Source organism: Vanessa cardui, chromosome 11 (assembly GCF_905220365.1).
Source record: "Vanessa cardui chromosome 11, ilVanCard2.1, whole genome shotgun sequence".
Classification (NCBI taxonomy): domain Eukaryota; kingdom Metazoa; phylum Arthropoda; class Insecta; order Lepidoptera; family Nymphalidae; genus Vanessa; species Vanessa cardui.
Window position 1 is genome coordinate 2,367,162 of NC_061133.1, and position 23,296 is coordinate 2,390,457.

Consider the following 23,296-nt stretch of genomic DNA (forward strand, 5'->3'; position numbering starts at 1 on the left):
TTCTGTACATTTGCAAAGTTAACTATTTTTTTTTAACCATTATGTTTAAATGTTTGAGAACAGTAAATGAAAATAACTTATGAGAATCGCGTCAGTTTCTATCGCGGTCGAAAGACGTGTTTTAAACACAAAATGAAACAAACAAATGTAAACCTAGCTTCCATCATCAAACACATCATGGTTTTCATAGAAAGAGAGCTTGGCAAATGATATCGCATATTGGTGCTTGTTTTACCTTAGTATCTGGTTGATTAGAAGGCCCTCCACGTGTGAGATGTTATGATTTTATTTTATGTATAACTAAAGCTATGAAAGATGTACATAAAGATAATGATTTTATGTAAATTGGTTAATAAATATTTGAGAATGTTTATATAATCAATTGGTCTGTTTTATTTAATCCTCAACGTTAGTAATACAATATTTTATTTCATTTTTATAAGTTTCTAATTTATGTACATCCCTATTTATTTTGGAGCCATGATGAAGGTTTTTTATGGCATTTTTATTCCATGGAGTTAGTGAAGGATCTCTCAGGAAGAATGTCTTATAGGAGTCAAGTAACGTACTAAAACATATTCAAATGGCAGGATGTATGATGTATAAATTTAGTAAACCTTTACATATCCGATGATATCTAATTTAATTTTAATATCTTTGCTTGCATTGATGTTTGGTATTTCACGAACCCATGATGAATTTAAATCAATGTCAATAAAGGTGATCATTGTAAATTTTACTACCACGAAAGGAATAACCTATAGAATGTAGACTTCAATCACATTCAAATTATATGGTAAAGAGAGATTATATTGAATCAAACAAATATTATTTCCAAATTGTTTTAATTCTTACATATACAATTTTAGAAGTTTTTAAAGGTCAAGTGACGTCCATACACATACAGGTGATCATCTTGATATAAACTTAAGTTATAATAAAACAGTTTAGGTTCACTCAATCATGGGCGTCGCGGGCGCCGGTCTACCGCTGACACTGTTGAAAAGTCTGTCTTTAATCATTTGTGCCATGAGTCCATGAATAACTTCTATTGTAGTCTTGCATGCATCTTTTGTAGCCTTTCCTAATTTGTCTTCAGTTCTCTTCTCATGTGGGTCAGCACCGGCGACTATGAAGCCACCACGGCCTATAACAGTTAATAATAATATCATTGTGATTAGCACATTAAGTATGGTAGTTAATTATTTACCCCACAAAACATGTATATTATATTTATAATACATTTATTAATAAATATAATTAATAAAATAGTTAAATTTAATATATTACAGTAAGACAATATACAAATATCTTACCTAAGCAAACTTCGCTTTGTTCTAGCTTGTCAGAGAGATCAAATATCTGGCCAGTTGTGTAATCAGCATTTGTGATCAGACTAGAGCTACTCAATGTGTTAACCCAGTATTTATTCCAAAGGGAATCCAGAAGCCTCCTATCGAGAGACGATTTGAAGTATGAAACCTCTAATGAGTAATACTGCTTGCAGTGAACTCCAAAGTCTTCTATCTTATTGAGCGGTATGGTTTGGTATTCAGAGGGTTCTTCATTAGCTGGTTTGTAGCCCTTAATAAGAACAAAAACATATTAAAGGAAATAGATGACATAACATAACAAAAACCATAAGTTACCAACCTTAGGATAAGTTCTGAAAGCACCTAAACAAACTTTTCCAGCTGAGATAGTTCTGACCGGATCTATGACAATAGCTACAAATGGTTCCTGGAAATTCTGATTTAGCATCTGTGTGGAGACATCAATACCGGACAACCAGCAACCATATCCAGGATGACTGTGATACCAGCCAATGGCATTCTCATGTCTACCAACCTGGAAATAAAATATTACATATAAGTAAAATTATATAATAGTAAAAGGCATGGTGCACTTTGTGAGAATTTTTTTTTCCAGCAGTGGACTGAGATACGCTGGATAGAAGCAGTAATATTTACTTTCTAGTATGGCTATCTCTGGAGTATTCCAACCATAACAGGGAGAAGCATAATAATCAACATTAACATTGAATTGAGGTACAATGCTTAGTTGAGATTGTGAATAATCTATATTAAATATTATAGTATAGATTTGAATTAAGTTGCATCTAAATGTTAGGAAAAATGTTGATGGTCACTTGGTAGGGCTTTGAGCAAGCCCGTCTGGGTAGGTATCACCCACTCATCAGTTAATCTACCGCCAAATAACAGTACTCAGTATTGTTGTGAGTGAGCCACATCTTGACATAACATCTTAATTCCCAAGGTTTTTTGTTTCTTACAGCATAGGCAATGAAGTCTATGGGTGATGGTGACCACTTACCATCAGGTGGCCCCTATACTCATCCGCCAACATATATGATAAAAAAAAATGGAAACTTGGTTGAAACATTGAAGTGGCAATAAGTAATTAATCTTGGCAGAGTTATAAGCTAATCACAGGGTAAATGTATGGTACTAAAAAAGTCTGCACTTGTGAATAAATTGTATTAGTTATATGACTAACCTGCTTTGCAGCTTCTATATAAGCGGTCATATACTCGTATGCCTGTGCTTGGGCATTTACTCGAGTTTCTGTACCCTCCACGGGCAGCGCAAACGAATCCATCACTATCATGGTATTTGCATCAACTTTGCCTGTTATAAAAATACAAACAATATTAAGGATAACAATTCTTAGAGGAATATAGAACTAATAAAAGGTATATTACCTAATAGTAGTCCCATTACTTCTAAAGTACCACCCGATCGAGCATGCATAACCATTTTCAGCAAAGCTAGAGCTGATATTTTGATGTCTTTGAAGAAATGTGGGCTGAAATAGTGATAAAAATTAGTACTTAAAATAAAAATTATAACAGCATACTTTCTATTTTCATTTTAACATACTCTTTTTCCCATGGTTTTGCTGCCAAAATATCTTGTTGTTGTTTTTTATCGTAACGATAAATGTCGTCAACACTGGATACAGCTTCTATGTTGTTAGCCATAACCCAAGTTTTTTGTGCTATCGATGATTGAGAATCTGCACTTGTTGAAGCCATTTTAGATGTATTTTCAAATATCTGCACTCTTCTTTTTAAAAATTAAATTATTCACAATATCACTCAAATCGAAGAAAGCAGTCGTACTTTTTTAGAGGTACAGACGGTACATTGTTTTACTTATTTGACATTTGACGTATATAATGAAGTTGCCAGATCGTTACTTTATTTTATCCTTTAGAGTTTTTATCTATTTCCGTCCTATAATGTCCGATCGAACATTCAGCTAATTTATCGGCTTCGTCTACAATAGGACGATTTTTGTGCCCATCGATTGATACTAATTTTCGCCGGCCGGCCGGCTCAAACTCAAACTCAAACTCCTTTATTCAATATAGAAGCATTACACTTACTTATTGATTGTCAAATAAACACTACCACCGGTTCGGAAAAAGGAACACCCTGACCTAAGAAGAACCAGCGAAAGAAAATCAGCGGGTCTTTTTTTTGTCAAATTAATAAGATACATAGTAGTATATGATTAGAAATAGCCAGGAGGCGATCGTTTCATTCCCAAGGTGTGCTATCAAACATAAACTCGCTAATTGTATAGTAACCTTTTGCACACAAGCGTTCCTTAACAATTATTTTAAATTTGGCAACAGAAGCATTTTGAACGCTTTCTGGGATCCTGTTGTAGAAGCGTATACATTGCCCCACAAAAGAGTTACTGACTCTATGCAGTTGAGTAACAGGAGTAACAAGATTGTGTTTGTTCCATGTACCAATGTTATGCATGCGTTACCCCAAAGCATAATACCGTAGGACATTATACTGTGAAAGTAACTAAAATACACCGGCTACCATCATCGGTAGGAAATTATAACAAAATTATTTCGTATTTTAATTTGAAAGCTTTTAAATAATGAAGAAGGTCAAGTAATATGTATAGCGAAACTATACTGAACTTCAAATCTAAATATCATTTGTTCGAGTAGGCTCATATAAGTACTTTTGGATTGTCACGTCACTTGGCTGAATGTAAATGTAAAGCTGCTACCATTGGTTTGAAAAGTAGACTGTTAGTATATTGTTATAGCCTTAGGTAATATTAAGCAATAAAAAACTTATAACGAAGGAATATTACAATAATAATGGTTAATTTTCTTATCCTTACCACCTACTGCATTATTAAAGAATTAGGGTTATTTTAAAATATTTAATGATGTAACATTCGACCCTAAATGCCCTTCATGCTTACGGCACATAAAACAAATAAAATTTAGAATGAAAGCTCACACATGTGTACCACAGTCAATATTATAATATTAAATAATAATGTTCTAAAGAAAGGTCATTGTATTCTAACTGTAAGAATTCCCTAAAAACTATCTAAATATTATGACTCAGTTTACTTAGCAACTTGCGTCATGTTATTAGCACTTGCCACTTATTGTCCATCAAGTTTTCATATTGGTATCCCTTTCTAAAGTATGATATTTTTCCTTATCGGATACGCCCACGTGAAATATACACCAATCACAAAACAGCACGTACGCGTTTTCGAGAACAGTAAAATCGCATTACTGCTTGACATGAGCTTGAGTATGTACGACGCAAGTGTTTATTGTGTTCTAACGAAACAATATCATAGAAGTTTTTTCTAGCAAATGTGTGGCATTTGATGTGATATGAGTATGCGATCGTTTTATACGGATTAGAGCTGATGCAAGTTCGGTGTGTTAATATATTACGGTACTAACACTAGCAAAATGAGTGCACCAATTATTATCACAGTTCCTAACAGTTATCTGGCGGTGGATGATATGGAGTCTAAAGTCGTGATCGACGTGGGTCCAAATCCACCGTCCAGGAAACGAAGGCTGGACCACCTGACATGGGAAGAAAAAATGCAAAGAAAGTAAGTCATTATAATACACGTCAATTTAGTAATAACCGGTAGATATTAGATAAACGGATTATAACGCTAACTTATTGCCTGCGTGTCAGTCAGTTTGTTCTAGAAATAAGTATTCAAGATGCAAGATAAATTTATACCAAAACTCAAATGATGTAGAATGCCAGGAATAAAATGTATTTTATATACTTTGTTACAAATTTACGACATCGTTGATCGCAAACAAAAATATAGAATCATTATGTAAATTTTGTACACTATTATTTACTATCGATCTAAACTATTACGTCTAAATATTTATAATCCGTTAATTTACTTATTGTATTGAATTTTACCATACTGAATAATATGATATTTCTTTCAAAATAATTTCATTCAATATTTTTTTATTGCATCACTCAGAAAGCTTAAAAACCGAGTAGCGGCTCAAACTTCGAGAGACCGGAAAAAGGCGAAAATGGATGAAATGGAGAGCCGGATCAAAGAATGCATGGATATGAATGAGCGGTTAGTCAGTGAAGTTGAGAACTTGAAGGCGTTGAACGAACGTCTGCTCAGCGAGAACGCAACGCTGCGCAGCGAGGCCGCGGCGCGGACCGTCGCGGGTACCCCGAGACCAGCAGAGTCTCATCCTCAGCAGAAGGTTTGTTGCTTTTATCTTTTATATTACAGAGATAAAGATAATATCCAATAACACTACCAATTGGGTGTGTTAGCTCTCTTATAATCTCTCCTCAATAACTATCCTACTCGGTTTTGTTATAAGGTATAACTTGACTGGTGAATGAACATTACCATTAAAGGTGACTGATATGTTCTAAATAACTGTCTTCAATACTAAATCCTTTTTTGACAATTGTCATAGGTATAAGATGAACAGTGGAAAATTAAATGAAACTAGTATGATATTTAATAGCATTTTTATCATGTTTTGAATAACAGGAGGGGCACCCGACGGCGATCCGCGCGGCGCGCCTGCTGCTAGCGATGTGCCTCCTCTCGCAGACCTCCTCGCCCATCTCGACTCTGAAGAGTACCTCGACACCCTTCACCAACTTGCCGACTCACTTCTCAAAGAATTTGATACAAACCCTGCAGCAGAGGTTGAAGATGTAAGTTATTTGCTTTAGTATTGTATCACCATAATATTTCATCATCATCATCTAAAAACTTGTTCACCATTTTTCCTACAACATGTTAGGTCACCCCAAAGAAAATTGTAACACATCCATGATATTATTATTTCTTTCAGTAAAACCTTACTCTTAATGTGGACTAGAATGATACTGGCTAAATAAAGATAGAAAAATTAAAAATTAATTTGTAGCTATATTTGCTCTCAAAAATATAGTTTTTTAAATGCAAGTAGTTGAATATTTCGTCATACAAAAATCAATATTGACATTTAGGTGTAACAATACATATATCTACATAATGTTATACAATACAAGTAAGTTTTATATTACACTAGTCTTAAAGAATTCAAGGCAACATAAATATGATTACCACTGAAGAAAATACAAGTTATGCAAATAAGTGTTATGCATAAGTGAGTCTGGTTGTTTAGTTTGCACAAATGAATGATGCAATTTTATACAAAGTTTTGCCATCAACAAAAACCTTTTATTTGTCTGTTACCTCTTATATGAGATACAAACTTATCATGACAGTATCAAGTCTTTTTGATAAATGTGTATTTCATGTTAATAACTTGTAAAATTAATACTGTTTTATATTAAATAGTTAATATATTTATATGGTTTTGAATTAGCAAAAAGTATTGTTTATTCAATTCTTATTAGAATCAAATAAAAACCCAGTAATTTATTTAGAATCACAACTGTGTTTAATTGAATCTTAACTATCCTCTTTAATTTAAAAACAATAATGATTTTTCTCAATCATTATTTATTCTAATTACTATTTTATTTTTTAATAACAGATCAAAGTTGGGGACAGTAGAGAGTGCACTCAAGGAAATCAAGTGGTGGGGTCCTCAACAAAGCAACTGGAATCCAGTCAAAGTGGAATCCTAGAAAGCCTCAAACATGACGTCGACAGGATACTAGCACAGCACTCTTATGCACATCCCTACCCCAGCACAGACGAAGTACAAATTAAAGAAGAAGACGGTGACAAAGGGGACATGTTCTACGCAAGTTACGAAGCTAACGACTGCGTAACGGTGGAAGTTCCATGTGACGATCAAGTCGTTGAGGAAGTGCCCGTGTTTAATGTGGACACAGACTTTAATACATTAACGAATAACTGTTCGGAAATCTCCGTTGAATGTGACATGAAATTACTATCGCCTATGACACTGTCTCCGAAGTCACTGGAAGAGAACTATCTTGGAGTTTCACCTTCGCACACAAGCTTGAGCTCAGATTTAGGTTACGAATCATTATCGTCGCCGCTCAGTGAACACGAAACTATGGACTTATCAGATTTTTGGTGTGAATCTTTCTCGGAATTATTTCCAGGCCTAGCGTAGGAGAAAATTCTGAATTTTCTCACCAAAGACTGATTAGTTTGTAAGGAAATTTACAAATTATTGGTTTAAGTATAAATGTTAGATAAGCTTAATAAATGACAAATAAGTTAATATATTATATATTTATTATTGAAATAAGCTTCTGTTTATAAATAAATCGGGAGTAGTGTTAATGTAGGGATGTATATAAATAAGTGCTGTAAATAAAAGTTGTCCTGTAAAATGTTGTTGTTTTATTTTTTATGTGATGTTAGGAATTTATCGTAGCGATTTGGTATAGGTTGCCTATGATTGGGATTGTTGGCTTTCTATGCTGACTTTCGTCTTTTTTTACTTACTTTTACAGTAACTCATTGAATTACTATACACTACATTAATTTTACCAATCTGTTAGAAAAGTGTAAAATATGAATTATTTCATCAAGGATATTTATGGATATATTTCCTTCTTATTTAAACTTATCAAATAAAGCTATAAAGTTAGTATTTAATTTAAAGGTTACGTCACTGACATACATTTTAACCTACTAATATATTTTACATTAAAATAACTATCTGTTATCAAAGTAGATAATACAATTGAAATCCATTTCGAATGCAGGACTCAGTAGTAAGTAAATATTGAGATAATGGAGATACGATGAAGTGCAGACAAACAAGTAGGATATTTACATTTAAAGAACACTTTAGAGAAGAGCATTTTGTTTTCACGTTTGTATCGTTAATAATTTCCTCCTTTTTTCGGTTAATTTTAAGGAATTTTAAAGATTTCGATTAAATTGAATTTGAATAAAGAAGCGAGATTTTTAAAATTAATTTTGATAGTAGCTGGAGTAGTATTCGTATTAGTAGGAAAAATATATTTTTAATAATTTACTAGTTATTTATCCACCTACTTTATTATTCATTAAACTCATATCAAACAGTTTAATGGGAATTACTGAAAAACAACGTAAAACCCGTCGTTAAAACTATTATATATTGATTGGAAATGTTGATGCCGTCGATAACGAATAATTGATGACCACTATCGATTGGCACAGAAAATTCTAGTAATCTCAAGGTAACACGTGTAACTGTTGTTGTTTTATCGTGTAAATATTTATCCATTTACATTTAGCCTTTAATAAATACGTTTTTCATAGGTATATTTTAGATACTTTACTATTACTAATAATAAATAGAACCAAAATTTAAAGTAATATAATAATAAGATTATAATTAATGCAAAGCTTACACCGGAATTTAGATTACCAAGAGGCAATTAAGAACCAGTAAATGTTATGTATGCAAGTTACTACTACCTACTGGGTTAAGGCCTCTATGCTCTTTGCTTTTGGGAAAGGAAGATTCCACTAAGCTGCTTCAGTGCAGTTTGGTGAATACTTGTTACGTACAGGGTTCAAAGGTCCTCGCCATGTTTTGCTTGACCGTTGAATACGTAAACAATTATGAACATACAAATTCTTGCAATCTTCGGATAAAATTCAGATTTTCGTCCAATAATAAAAAAATACAATGGGATTGAGAGCTTCAAAATATAGTACCTATATATTACACTAGCGACTCAGCCCGGGTTTGCACGGGTGCAATGCTGATACTAAATATACTACGTGATTAAATAGTACAGTAGAATGCTTTACAGCAGAGATGTAACGAAGCTTCGATTCCGGTTCCGTTAAGTCGGAACTTCCGATTATTATTACACTTTCGGTTCCGACTTCGGTTCCGATACTTTTGTATCGGATGTTAATCGGAGGTCGAACGAAACATAGCGGGCGGCGCGCGACGGCCTGTGCCGCCGAACAGGTTCATACATGGGGTTTTAATTTTAATTAAACTTTAATTAAATTCATTAATTTTTGTTTATTTGGAATTATGCCAATTTTTTCACATTCGTTTTTTATTTTGTAATAAAACATAAAAAATGAAAAAAAATGAGTATAAATCATGTTTTTTTTGTCCTTAAACAAACTGACCCTGCCTCCGATTTCGATTCCGATTCCGATAAACCAAATTTGAAAACTCCGATTTCGGTTCCGATAAAACTACCTCCGTTACATCCCTGCTTTACAGGATTCGAACTTTTTTTTCAGTACACAATAAAAACCGCTATTGCTTATTGCTTAAAATCGTCTCGAAAATGAGTATTTATTTCATGTAAACAGTAAAGGAAAAAAAAAATGGTTATTGTGGGTAATCCCTAAGGGACAGATAAACGTATACCATCGTCGACTTTTTGAAGACCTATGTAGGATATTTGATATATCTGGTAGAGTTCGGCTAGCGTTTGCAATATGAGCTCAAATCAGTGCAACGTAAGCACAAAATGTCTTTATTTACGACATATCTTTAGAAACTTCTAAAATAACCAGTATCTCTACTATATTATTCGTGTATTATACATATAAACCTTCTTCTTGAATCAATCTATCTATTGAAAAAAAAAATATAAAATTTAAAATCCATTGTGTAATTTTAGAGATCTAATTATATATACAGGGACAGACAGCGGTAACGATTTTGTTTTATACTATGTAAAGACTACCAGTTGCCCGCGGCTTTGCTCGCGTGAAAAATGGTTATAAATAACTTAATATACTAAATTAAAATATTACGTTAGTTTAAGACCTCTGTGTAAAGAACACTGGTGGTTCATTCATGTCCATGCAGTACATATTAAATATTTGACCTCGTGTTTTGTTAATTGACTTAAACGCGAACTGTTCCCTTTTGAACTTAATAGAAATATTACACTGTTTCTCATCTATCCATCCATCATCTAGTAATAACTGTAGCCCCTGTGACATTCCGAGTCACTATTAGTCTGGTGCCGTTGCATATGGAGGTCTTAAATCACTAAGTAATAGGTATTATTGGCACGACAATCTTCTAACTTGAAAATGACATATCTCAAGACTAACCTATGTACGAAATTTCATCTTCTATTTTAACACTTAGGGGCAGAATATACAAAAACGCTAAAATAAATGTCAACTCATTTCTAACTAACAAAAACAAAAACAACAACAGCCTGTAAATTTCTCACTGCTGAGGTAAGGCCTTCCCACCCTTTGAGGAGAATATTTGGAATATATTTCACCATGCTGTTTCAATCCGGGTTGGTGGAATACACATGTGGCAGAATTTCTATGAAATTAGACACATACAGGTATCCTCACGATGTTTCCCTACACTGCCTAGCTCGACATGAATTGTAAACACAAATTAAGCTTATGAATGTTCAGTGGTGCTTGTCTGGGTTCGAACCCGCAATCATCGGTTCATTTTGCACGTGTTCTAACCGCTGAGCCATCTCGGCTCTTATAATTTCTAACCAGTTTCCCAAAAATGTAGTTTCATGTCTCTAACTTCAAAGATATTTATTTTACCCCGTAGGGCTAAAAATCTCCAGAAAATTAAAATATGTATCAACTTATTCTTAACCAATATCGCAAAAATAATATTTTATGTTAACTTAATAAATAAGGGGCTTTCACACATACTTTCAACACTTATTTTACCCTCTTAGGAGTAGAATTTCCATATTCACTTGGTGGTAGGGCTTTGTGCAAGCCGTGGGTAGGTACCACCCACTCATCAGTTATTTTACCGCCAAATAACAGTACTCAGTATTGTTGTGTTCTGGTCTGAAGGGTGAGTGAGCCAGTGTAACTACAGGCACAATGGACTTAACATCTTAGTTCCCAAGGTTGGTGGCACATTGACGATGTAAGGAATAGTTAATATTTCTTACAGCGTCATTGTCTATGGGCGATGGTGACCACTTACCATCAGGTGGCCCATATGCTCGTCCGCCAACCTATTCTATAAAATATGTATATATATAAATATACATATGCTGAAATAGGTATTTATTTATTAGTAATTAAACGCCTGAAGACAGTTTCATGCTTCTAACTTCAAAAATGCCAAATTTATAAGTGGTAGTGCCACGCTGTATACCTTCGGGTTACAGCCGAATGGGCCGGCACGCCCGGGGAAGTACCACTCTCTCACTTAAAATCGGCGTAAAGTGGTAGCTATGCTACCGCGTTTCGCCCGGTAAGTGAGAGTTCCGGAGGCCCAATCCCCCTCCCCCCAAAACTTGATGGTTGTGCAGAATATGGTCAAATTACCCCAGGAGGGTACCACCAGCGACAGCGGTGGAGAATCCCTCTCTGGGCATCCATGCTCAGGACATACACCACCTGAGCAGGGATGCCCAGACTGCCCTCCGAATTCTGGGGGGGGCAATTTTGCACTCGCCACTGTTCGAGGCAAGCGGAGCAGGCATCATAAGGCAACCCCTACCACCCTCGCTGTGGACTTCTGCAACATAAGGGGACTCAACTCTAACCTCAACGCCGTTCACTACCATCTGGAAACGGCGAAGCCGGCCTTGCTCTTTCTAACCGAGACCCAGATATCTTCTCCTGTCGATGCGACTTTTCTTTCGTACCCTGGGTACAAATTGGAACATTCCTTTGTGCCACGAGCTGGGGTATGCGTTTACGTCAGAGATGATATCTGTTCTCGACGCCTCGGCAGCCTTGAAGGACAGGACCTATCGATTATCTGGCTGCGTGTAGACTGCGATGACCATCCGCGAATCTATGCGTGCCTTTATAGGTCCCATAGCGGTAATGCCGAAACCGACCGACTGGTTGAGCACGTCCAATTGGCTACAGATTCCGTGCTGCAGCAGATTCCATCCGCAGAGATCATTATTCTGGGCGACTTTAATGCCCACCACGCTGAATGGCTCGGCTCACGCACCACCGATCATGCGGGTAGATCTGTTCTGGACTTCGCTCTAGCATATGATCTGACACAACTGGTCAACTCGCCAACGCGAATACCGGATGTGGAGGATCATACACCTTCCCTGTTGGACCTTCTGCTGACTTCGCATCCTATATAGGCTATTAGGTTACCGTCGATTCCCCTCTGGGCTCGTCGGACCACTGTCTCGTCCGGAGTACAGTGCCGGTTATGCGGTACTCAAGGCCTCGCTTTGTTGGGTGCCGCCGAGTATGGCACTACAAGTCAGCAGATTGGGATGGGATGCGGTCTTTTTTTGCATCTTACCCATGGGGGCAGATTTGTTTCTCGCCGGATGATCCGAACGCTGCTGCTGACTCTGTTACCGATGTGGTGCTTCAGGGTATGGAACTATTCATTCCTTACTCTGCAGTACCCATCGGTGGCAAGTCCCAGCCTTGGTTTGGTCGCTTCTGCAAAACGGCATCACGCCGAAAGTGGGAACGCTATCAAACCTGGGCTAATGCATCTGCGTCTCGTGATGTAAATACCAGCGCATTCAAAAAGGAATATAGCTCTGCCTCTAGGTCCCTCAAAAATGTGATTGCTAGGGCGAAGACGGAGTACATTGGCAGAATTGGCGAAAGACTGGTGCGCCTCCCTTCAGGAACACGTGCGTTCTTGTCTCTCGCTAAGGCTGTCTTAGGGAATTTCTGTCAGCCTTCGTTTCCATCTCTGCACAGGGACGGTGAGTCATTGGCCCATACCGCGAAAGAGAAAGCTGATCTTTTAGGCTCTCTTTTCGCGTCGAACTCGACTCTGGATGACCAAGGAAAGTCTCCACCGACACTTCCGCGGTGTGATACCACGATGCCGGAGGTTAAATCCCGGCAAAGTGTAGTTCGCAAAGCACTTCTTTCCTTGGATATTCATAAGTCGAGTGGACCTGATGGCATCCCTCCAATCGTGCTACGGACATGTGCTCCCGAGTTGGCACCGGTCTTAACGCGTCTTTTCCGGCAATCCTACACATTAGGCGTCGTCCCGAACTCCTGGAAGACAGCTTTGGTGCACCCGATTCCTAAAAAAGGCAACCGCTCAGATCCGTCCAATTATAGGCCTATAGCCATCGCCTCCTTGCTCTCCAAGGTAATGGAGTCCCTTATTAACTGCCAGCTCCTGCGGTATCTATAGAAGAACCAGCTGATTAGCGACCACCAGTACGGTTTCCGTCGGGGTCGGTCGGCCGGTGATCTTCTAGTTTACCTTACTCATAGATGGGCTGAAGCAGTTGAGAGCAAGGGGGAGGCATTAGCAGCCAGCTTGGACATAGCGAAGGCCTTCGATCGCGTCTGGCACAAAGCGCTTCTTTCGAAGCTTCCTTCCTATGGGCTTCCCGGGAAATTATGCAATTGGATTACCAGCTTTTTGGCAGATCAGAGCATCAAGGTCGTTGTCGACGGTGCATGTTCCGACTTAAAATTCGTCAATGCTGGTGTTCCACAAGGCTGCGTTCTATCACCCACTCTGTTTCTTCTGCATATCAATGATTTGTTGCAAATCGGGAACATTGCTGTGCAGACTCTCACACATCTCCTTGATCCTTTGGCTTTGCGTAGAGATGTTGGATCACTCTGCATCTTCTACCCGCACCACCTTGATGTCCGAAAATCCACAAAAGCGCGATTTCTCAGACATTTTCTGCCTCGCACAACTACTTTGTGGAACCAGCTTTCGCCGGCGTTTTTTCCGAACCGATACGACATGGGAACCTTCAAGAAAAGAGCGTACTCCTTTCTTAAAGGCCGGCAACGCACCTGCAAGCCCCCTGGTGCTGCAGATGTCCATGGGCGGTGGTAGTCACTTTCCATCAGGTAAGCCTCCTGCTCGTTTGCCACCTATGCCATAAAAAAAAAAAACTTCTTTACTAACCAATATATGCAATAGCAACCCCTATTTTACCCTTTAGAGCTAGTATATTTAGATCGGCATAAATATGTCTTTACTTATTCTTAATCAGTATTCCAAAAACAAAGCTTCATGTTTCTACAGACTATTATTATATTTTATATAGACTTTCAACCCTCATTTTACCCCCTTAGGAGTAGAATCTCGATAAATCTTAATATATAAAAATCCAGTGTCACAATGTATGTTCCCAGTGAACTCTTCACCAACTCAACCGATATTGATGAAATTTGGCATTTATGTGTAATTTGGTCCAGCTTAAGAGATAGGATAGCTTTCATATCGATTAATGGCCTCAATGATTTATAAATAACAATAAACTGATTATCAAAGTTGATTGTTGTTATTAATTGTAAGTTACGAAAATTTCGAACAGATGGCGCCTCACATAGGATTTTTTACAGAAATTTGTCAGACCGTTTATCATTAACTTATCATAGATGGCGCTACCGTTGAATTTTAGATTTCATTTTCCACTACACGTGGTGCTGGCCATTTTTTGATCGATACTCTCTGTGACATCGCTTTTAAGAACAACAAAATAATAGTACAAGGAATTTATTCACATAAAATTTTCAGTAAAATGCCACCAAAATAATCTAACCTCAACAATGCCCGTAGCAAAAAAGCTCGACAACGGCGTCTTGAAAGAGCTCACGAATCAGTCGAACAAAGAGCAGAAAGAAATGAAGCTCAAAGAATTCGCATAGCTGATATTCGTGCGCATGAATCAAGAGAACAGCGTGATAATCGTCTCCAAGAATATTTATTGAGAACAAGAGCTGCACGTGGACAACACATAGATTCAATTAGAGAACGAGACCGAGAAAGGCAGCGAACCAGTCGTGCATTAACACGTGAATCATTTGTTCGTCTTGGGTTTAATTATGCACCAGACATTAATTACTCAGCTGATCCCAAAGTTACTATCGGTGCGATGAACAAAATATGCAAACATTGTCAGGCGTTAAAATTTCGGAATGAATCACCTGGCATGTGTTGTGCCTCAGGTAAAGTTGTATTATTACCACTCCCTACTCCGCCTGAACCTTTGAAATCTCTTTTTTCAGGCATTTCAAATGATTCAAAATTATTTTTGCGTAAGACACGAAAGTTTAATTCTTGCTTTCAAATGACATCATTTGGAGCATCAAAAATTTGCGAACTGATGGTCGTAATTTTGAAACAACATTTAAAATACAAGGACAAGTGTACCATAAAATAGGGTCATTGATGCCAATGCCAATTGCCTGTCATTCCTCGCTCTACTTTTGCCGATGAAATCAGCATGTCTAAAACAATCATTTTTATGGAGAAACGTCAAAACTCTAAGATTGTCAAAAAACATGCGAGTACAACTCCAAAATGATCCGGCAGCACAAGTATTTTCTCAGCAATTATTAGATATTGGAAACGGTGAAGTACAATTTTATCAAGATACCCAATGCATAAGATTACCAGAACAATTCTGTACTGTTGTTCAAACTAAAAATGAACTGATCGAGAGTGTATTCCCAGATATAATAAATAACTATCTAAATCATAATCGGCTTAGTAATCGTGCTATTATGGCAGCGAAAAATGTTGATGTAGATCTAATTAACTACCAGATACAACAACTATTACCAGATGATTTGATGTCGTTCAAGTCAATCGACACTACTGTTGATGAAAATGAAGCAGTGAATTTTCCAATTGAATTTTTAAATTCTTTAGACATAACAGGAATGCCTCCACACAATCTTCGAATCAAAATTGGATCACCGATTATTCTTCTGCGTAATTTGAACCCCCCTAAACTATGCAACGGTACACGTTTGGTAATAAAAAAAATCACCGGAAATGTTCTCGAAGCAACTATTTTGACAGGAAAGTTTAAAGGAGAAATCGTTCTGTTACCACGCATTCCAATGATACCGCCATATTCTCCAATACCATTTAAAATACTGCAATTTCCTATTCGTTTAGCTTTCGCGATGACTATAAATAAGTCACAAGGCCAAACAATGTCTATTTGCGGCTTAGATTTAGAGAATCCATGTTTCTCCCATTTGCAATTATACGTGGCCTGTTCACGTGTAGGAAGACCATCAAGTTTATTTGTGCTAACAAAAGACAGGTTGACCAAAAATATTGAACATCGACTGGCTCTTCAGTAAACTTTAAGGTGATAAACTGTGATTTATTTTAATTAAAGGTTATCAGAGTATTTATAAATAAAATGAAATTAAAAATGCTATGTTAATTTGTGTTAAATTTTGCCTTTTAAATCTTTCCTTAATCACGTGGCCGGGCCACGCGTTGCTGTGGCTGAGAGATGACTCTGCTAGTGCTTAAATATATATCTGCTTTTTTCTATTTCGTATACTAAAAATAAACTTTCATGGATCTAACTTCAAAATAGACCGACTGTTAGACTAACATATATATGAAATGGCAACCCCTATTTCACCCTTTAGGGCTGGAACATCCAGAAACGCTGAAATATGTATCGAATTATTTTTAATCAGTATCCCAAAAATAAAATTTAATATCCCTAACTCAAAAAAATTACGGGCTACTACATAAACTTTTTACCCTTATTTCGCCTCTTTGAGGATAGAATATCCAAAAAACGCTGAATAAGGTATCGATTTTTTTAATCAATATCCAAAAAAATTTATTTTACGTTTTTAACTTAAAAAAATTACGGACTACCGTACAAACTTTCAACCTTTATAGAACCCCTAAGGATAGAATACACAATCCCTTCATGGATAGAATATATCTAAAAACGCTGAAATATGTATCGACTTATTTTTAATCAGTATCCTAAAAATAAAACAGCATGTCTCTGACTTAAGAAAATGACGGTCTTCCATCCAAAGTTTAACCCCTATTTGACCCCCTTAGAGGTAGAATTTCCAAAATTTCTTTCTTAGTGGGTGCCTATTCAATAAATCAATTCTACTCACCAATTTTCAAGGCCCTAACTTTAGCAGTTTAAACTCGGCGATGATGAGTCAATCAGTCAGGACTTGTTATTTTATATATATATAGATTAGTTAAACATATTTTAATAAAAATACTTCAGACCAAAACGTCTTAGCCGCGCTATTCCTGTACAGGAAGGCACTAGAACGTGACAATAGAATGCGAAAGCGATCCTGTGGTGTCCGCTGAAATGACGGAGATTGTACCGCTGGTTTTTTAGTGTTCCGGTGTACAGGCCCGCCGCTAGCTCACCTCTGCGGAGGGAGTTCTCAGAGTACAGAAACTCTTAACCCCGGGACAGTTATGGTGGGAGGAGAAGACATCCATAGCGAAGAACCCTTCTTCTGGTCTTTTTCGGCAAAGCGAGTCAGCAGCACTGTTACCACGGTCCCGTAAGATTAGAGCCTTTTTACGAGCATTAAGGGAGTCCAACCAAATAGGTGTATTTTCCGTCCAAGTACAGAATCAGCAAATAAATCCCATACCATTGCATCGAGGAGTGAGACAAGGGGACGTTATATCCCCTATAAATTGTTCACTAATGCAATGGAGGATATGTTCAAGACACTGAACTGAAAAGGACGTGGCATCAACATCAATGGCGAATACATCTCTCACTTTAGATTTGCAGACGACATCGTTATTATAGCAGAAACGCTGCAGGACCTACAACAGATGCTGAACTTCTGTGCGCATCGGCCTACGGATGAACTTGGATAAAACCAAGGTCATATTCAATGAACATGTTCTACCGGAACCGATTGCGATACACCATACCGTCCTCGAAGTTGTTTAAAAATATGTCTTGGCAGACTTTGCGATTAGGTAGTAGGAAACAGCCTTGAGGACGAGTCACGAGAATTCAGCTAGGTTGGGCAGCGTTTGTAAAAATACGTCGAATCTTTACATCGTCGACCCCACAGTGTCTAAAGACGAAAGTCTTCAATCAGTGCGTCCTACCCGTCATGACATACGGAGCCGAAACGTGGACACTCACGGCAAGGCTGGTCCGCCAGCTTAAAATCGCTCAGCGTGCTATGGAAAGGGCTATGCTCGGCATTTCTCTGCGGGATCGCATCAGAAATGAGGCGATCCCCCAAAGAACCAAAGTCATCGACATAGCCCACCAGATTAGTAAGCTGGCAGTGGGCGGGCCATATTTCTCGCAGAACCGATAACCGTTGGGGAAAACGTGTTCTAGAGTTGAGACGGCGTCTCGGCTGGCTGGCAGGAGCTGGGTGCGAGTAGCCCAAGAACGATCTCAGTGGCGTGCAATTGGAGAGGCCTATGTCCAGCAGTGGACGGAAATGGGCTGATGGATTGGATTGGATTTATTTATTTACAATAAATAAATAAGTACAATGCCATAGAGCGCACGCAGGCAAGGTGTGTAAGGTTCTCCTACGTTGGCATTGATGAGCTTTAAGCTGAGTTGGACAAAATGTTGCCCGAAGCTCCATCTACCATCCAGGATAAGGCCCTGATCCCTTATGCGTGTCTGCGCCTTAATTACCGTCCCTTGGAGGGCGGTAGACGCTCCTCGAGGAGACCTCAGCGACGACCGTGTATTAGGAGGGCCTCCGTTTTAGTTAGAGAAACCTTTAAGACCAGCATCTCGATTCGATCCACCGTGAGTGACACTCCAACCTTAGGGCCGCCATCTGAAAGGTTCGCCCCGTCACCGTGATGAGGGCGTCGTCTGCGTAGGATAACACACCTATCCCGTGCAAGGTCGGTGCCCGCAGGCGCCAGTCAAAACCAACTTCAGACGCCGGACAAGTCGTCCACCACCCTCTTCCAAAGGATCACCTGATCCTGGAGGTATGCCCCAACGGCTTCTGAGATAGGAAGGCAACTCGTGATACCGAAATGCATCCCCTATGGTCTCGAAAGGACGACGGCGAGCTTGAAGTCCAGCGAATATCTGCTGATGTTAAGTAAAAATATAAGACGCCAAAGTGTATAAATGTTAAATAAGAAAAAAGAAAGGAAGACTATTGAAGTCGTTCGTCACGTCCGGTGATACCGTTAGGACTACGTTCCCTTGGACCACCGCCTCCATTGCCCGGGTCCTCAGGGTGTTTTAGGGTATCGATGGTTGAGTTACTCGCCCTGTTTCCCGGAAATAGCTTCCCAACCAGTCGCAGGAGATCTGTCGGTAGTTATTCGGTAACAGGAGCGCCGTGTGTCCGGAGCTTCCCTCGCAAACCACCATAGCGGCGCCCCTTAGCTCTCTGTTTACTTAACGCCTTTTCTAAGTCCTTTGTCAAAAGGCGATGTGCAGCCTACAGCTGTTCCTTTAAGTTTGTGTTGAGCACGTTGCGCCTGCGACAGCGAACGTATCTCCCTCCGCGCCCGGTTTGACGGGGCCCGTAACCCTGCTATTTCGAGCGACCACCAATACAGCCGCCCTACAACAACGCTCTACTACAAGTAACGGATACCTAATCTACCAATTGATAAAGGGGATTCTGCTAACTTCGATAGTACTGTTTTTCATAGGATAACAGACGACGGACTTTTAACTTTTCTCAGTGCGATATTTTTCGATGCTTTGAATAATTTATGCTACTTAAGGATTTGTGGGAAATATAATAATGACTTGAATTAAGTACGTGATGTATTGCTCAATTTGCCGCCTTTTGCGGTTTTGATAGAAACTTTTAAAGTTTTATATTACTGTAAAATAAAACACAACAACCTTTATTTTGCGGTTTCCCACTTATAGAATTGACAAACTTACAAAATTAACCACAGAGGTGCAACTAATTTTTACTCTGTTTCTCTTCGACCTTAAAATTACTGTTATCATTTTGTAAAGTTGGCATTACCACTATTAAAATAAAAGTCACAGATATTCAAAAAAACATTAAATATATTTGTTAAAATATTACAGATTCAATAAAAACTTGTCTCTTATATAATCTATCCTTCATCTCTCGTGGTTAATGTAACCCACACACACAGTTATCGAGCCGATCAGAATATGGAGTCTACTCACGGCGATTTGAGACAACACATTTACATTTCAATATATATACAGAATTTTTGATATCACAACTAATCTTTGTATAATTTATTAATTTAGTTTAAGGGCTTTCAGTGTTTACTACATTAATAGTCGGATATACTTATTCAGATTTGTTAATATTTTTAAAATTCGCTCGTCTGAATGGTGTAATACTTTTGCGTTACTCAAGAAAAAAATTGTAAAATTAAAAAAATACCTCTTTTTATGAAATACATAAATATTTGTATGTTCACAATAATTTAAACTTCAAGAAACTTGTCTTAGTTATTATAATGATAAATTATTTTAAATTATTAAAAAAAAAACCTATAGGTTCACAAATATTATTAGTTTGTAAATAAAACATTCGAAATAAAAATGGTCACCGTGAGTATGAACTGCCTTACGATGTTTGGCACTCATTCCTATCAATCTAAAAGCGATAACATAATATTACAAGTTTTAAATAAAAATAAAACTCGTATAATATAAAGACAAGGCACAGTAGCCCAAACCTTATGAAAAGACTGTTAAAGCAAAATGTTTGTAACTGTGTTTTTATTTTTATTTCTATTAAGACAATCAAAACCGTCGAGAGGACGTCACAGACGTGTCACGTGACACATTATTTCCCGCGTTCACTGGTAAATGCAATAAAGGCATTTTACTTAAAGCTGATTGGCTAAAAAAATCGAACTGTCATCGAAAAACATCGTTGATTGGTTAAAAGGTTGTGCAGATACTGTGCAATGTCATCATTTCAATAATTACGGTAATGATGTAAGTTGTAATAGCAGTAAACTGTACAGCATTAATCTAATGGAAGATAAGAACTTAAAAAAGTATTGAGTAAAAATTATAATAAATGTATATTACAAACCAACATTTTATATACTTGGATCAACTTATATCCTAATTTATTTCATTGCCATATGAAATAAATCATAAAATTGTATTTTTCGAAATGCTGGCATATACATAGTTTTTAATAATAAATAGATAGCTTTTTTCATTTATATTTCGAATTTTAGAATTCATAGATCGTCAAATTTTCTATATATCAACGTCTATGACTTATTTAGACCGAGAATAGGAAATCACAATACATTTAACGACATTTAATTTCAAAGTAGTACCATAATTTTCGAACACCATTTTTATTTAATCACATGTTAATAACTAAATCTATTTTTTTTTTTAATTTGTAATACCTTGAATTTGACAAAGGTCAATTACGACACAGTCCAATAACTTCCAAAGTTTTATTAATTGGTATATATATGTACATAATAGAATTTCTTATAAGTGAGCAAGTATTTAATTTTTAGTTCTTGATCAAATCTAAAATACTTATATTCGGATTTTAGATATAATTGAACTTTATCTACGGCATTATTTGCAAAATGCAATATTCGTTTCTTTATAAGAAATGTTTGTTACATAGATAGAATAGAATACCTTTTTTTAAATAAAATTTTTAATCTGTGTCACTTATTAAAAATATAAAATAGTTTACTATATTCATTGCGCCGTGATTCACTTATTATATAGCATTGTTTTGTTATTACTAAAGCTTGAATATAATATTAACTATACATTTCTCTAAAAATAATATGCAGAAAGTAAAATTAGTCGATTCTTAAAAATCTACGCGTTTCGAATCTTGAGTTAAGAAATATGAACATCCGGTGCGCATTGACATAAAAGTCCACAGATAACGAAAAGTAATTACAGGTAAGCGCCATCTATCGAGTTTATCCGAAAAGCTTATCGAAGCAAGCGTGGCAATATGGTTTGTCATTTTGCTCCTTGAAGGTTCCTTTGTTGAGTTGTCGGAGGCAGAAAGCGCAGACGAAGTGTTCGGGGTGGAACTTTCGGAACATGGCGGTGATGCAGCGGCCGGCGATGGGCTTGTGACAGCCGGCGCACAGAGAGCCGCGCTTGCCGTGATAATGGGTCTCGCAGTAGGGCTGCCCTTCGTGTTCGAAGAAAGATCCCCCGTGGAAGGGCTCGCGGCATTCCTGAAATATTATAAATGTGCTTTATTATTATTTTATATTAGTCTTTTTTTTAGAACATTTGTAGTTCCATCCAGAGGACATATATAAGTATTTATATATTATATATAGCCAAACTTAACAAAACATATTTTTTGTTCCGAAAGTATAACTTTAACTTTAAACATAATACACGGTGCACAGAACGCAGCACATTGACATAATCTTTGCTGTTATTGCGAGTCATTTATCTTTTAGGCGATCTAATAGATAGATGATCTTAAGTTTCTGAACCACCGGTCAGATGGTTTAAATAATTACACTTTAATCTTAAAGGTCAAGGTCATTGGTCGATGTCAGCTGATCATGGAACGTTAATGTAAAGTAAATATAAATATTGGACAACATCACATAAGCTAAAGCTCTTGTGTTATGGAAAATCACAAGTAATGGTACCACCAAAATGTAACCATCGAGAGTTTAGTTTTTGGACACATTAGTTAGTTTAAGTTAGCAACTTTGTTCGTAAATTCCAAAACCAGCCGTCAATCTGTTTAATGGAAGACAAATTTCCAAATTAATTGTCTTAATATCTTTAAAAAAAAGTAACAGCCTGTAAATTTCCCTCTGCTGGGATAAGGCTTTCCATTAAGTAGAGGGTTTGGAACATATTCCACCACGGTGTTCCAATGCGTGTTGGTGTACCAACGTTTAAGAAAGAAGTTAATATCTTATCTTCTTGCTTAAACGTTGCTACTGTACTGTATTTATTATAAACAATCAGAAACAAATCATAAACAATAGTAAATCATGTGAAAGATATGTGGTGCTTGCTCCTATTTGAACTTTCGTTTAAGATTAAACGTCAGCTCAACGATACTATCACCTATGTTATATCACATTTTTGATTTTAGGCCTCTGGGCACCCCTTAGGAATAAGAACGACTCGAATGCCGTGAGGGAGTGAATATCCTTCGTTAATATAAAATACATGTTTTTAGTGTACTTGTATGACAGAACATTATAGTTATTGAACATTACTATAATGTCAAAATATAAAATAAGTGACGTAACTTATTTTAATTAGTCTTTTACAAACATTTTTAATCATTCGTAATTTCATTATATTAATTTTATTAAAGATAGTATATAGATGATATTTGTACGGCATGAAATT

At 37.0% G+C, this 23,296-nt stretch overlaps 3 protein-coding genes across 7 annotated transcripts in view; 1 reads left to right on the plus strand and 2 right to left on the minus strand.

Annotated features, from left to right (window-relative positions):
• Positions 1 to 828: 828 nt before the first annotated feature.
• LOC124533787 (COP9 signalosome complex subunit 5) lies at positions 829 to 3,190 on the minus strand. Its single transcript, XM_047109301.1, has 6 exons — positions 2,901 to 3,190; positions 2,723 to 2,826; positions 2,518 to 2,648; positions 1,654 to 1,848; positions 1,317 to 1,584; positions 829 to 1,147 (listed from the first exon to the last, which is right to left on the minus strand). The coding sequence occupies exons 1-6, from the start codon at positions 3,053 to 3,055 to the stop codon at positions 954 to 956; spliced, it is 1,047 nt and encodes a 348-aa protein (XP_046965257.1). The 5' UTR covers positions 3,056 to 3,190; the 3' UTR covers positions 829 to 953.
• Positions 3,191 to 4,564: 1,374 nt separating this feature from the next.
• LOC124533634 (X-box-binding protein 1) lies at positions 4,565 to 7,630 on the plus strand. 2 transcript variants are annotated; one of them, XM_047109037.1, is made up of 4 exons: positions 4,565 to 4,916; positions 5,316 to 5,537; positions 5,854 to 6,025; positions 6,856 to 7,630. In XM_047109037.1, exons 1-4 carry the CDS (start codon positions 4,768 to 4,770, stop codon positions 7,405 to 7,407), a joined length of 1,095 nt encoding a protein of 364 aa, XP_046964993.1. In that variant the 5' UTR covers positions 4,565 to 4,767; the 3' UTR covers positions 7,408 to 7,630. The 2 variants fall into 2 exon arrangements, with proteins under 2 accessions (XP_046964993.1, XP_046964994.1); XM_047109038.1 differs by having other exon boundaries at positions 4,567 to 4,916; positions 5,316 to 5,556; positions 5,856 to 6,025; positions 6,856 to 7,076.
• Positions 7,631 to 21,524: 13,894 nt separating this feature from the next.
• LOC124533839 (paxillin) overlaps positions 21,525 to 23,296 on the minus strand; it is a 71,455-nt gene continuing 69,683 nt past the window's right edge. For all 4 annotated transcript variants that reach the window (XM_047109375.1, XM_047109373.1, XM_047109371.1 and 1 more), the window contains exon 9: positions 21,525 to 22,143. In XM_047109375.1, coding sequence (XP_046965331.1) covers positions 21,877 to 22,143 — 267 coding nt within the window. In that variant the 3' untranslated portion in view covers positions 21,525 to 21,876. The remainder of the gene's footprint in view (positions 22,144 to 23,296) is intronic.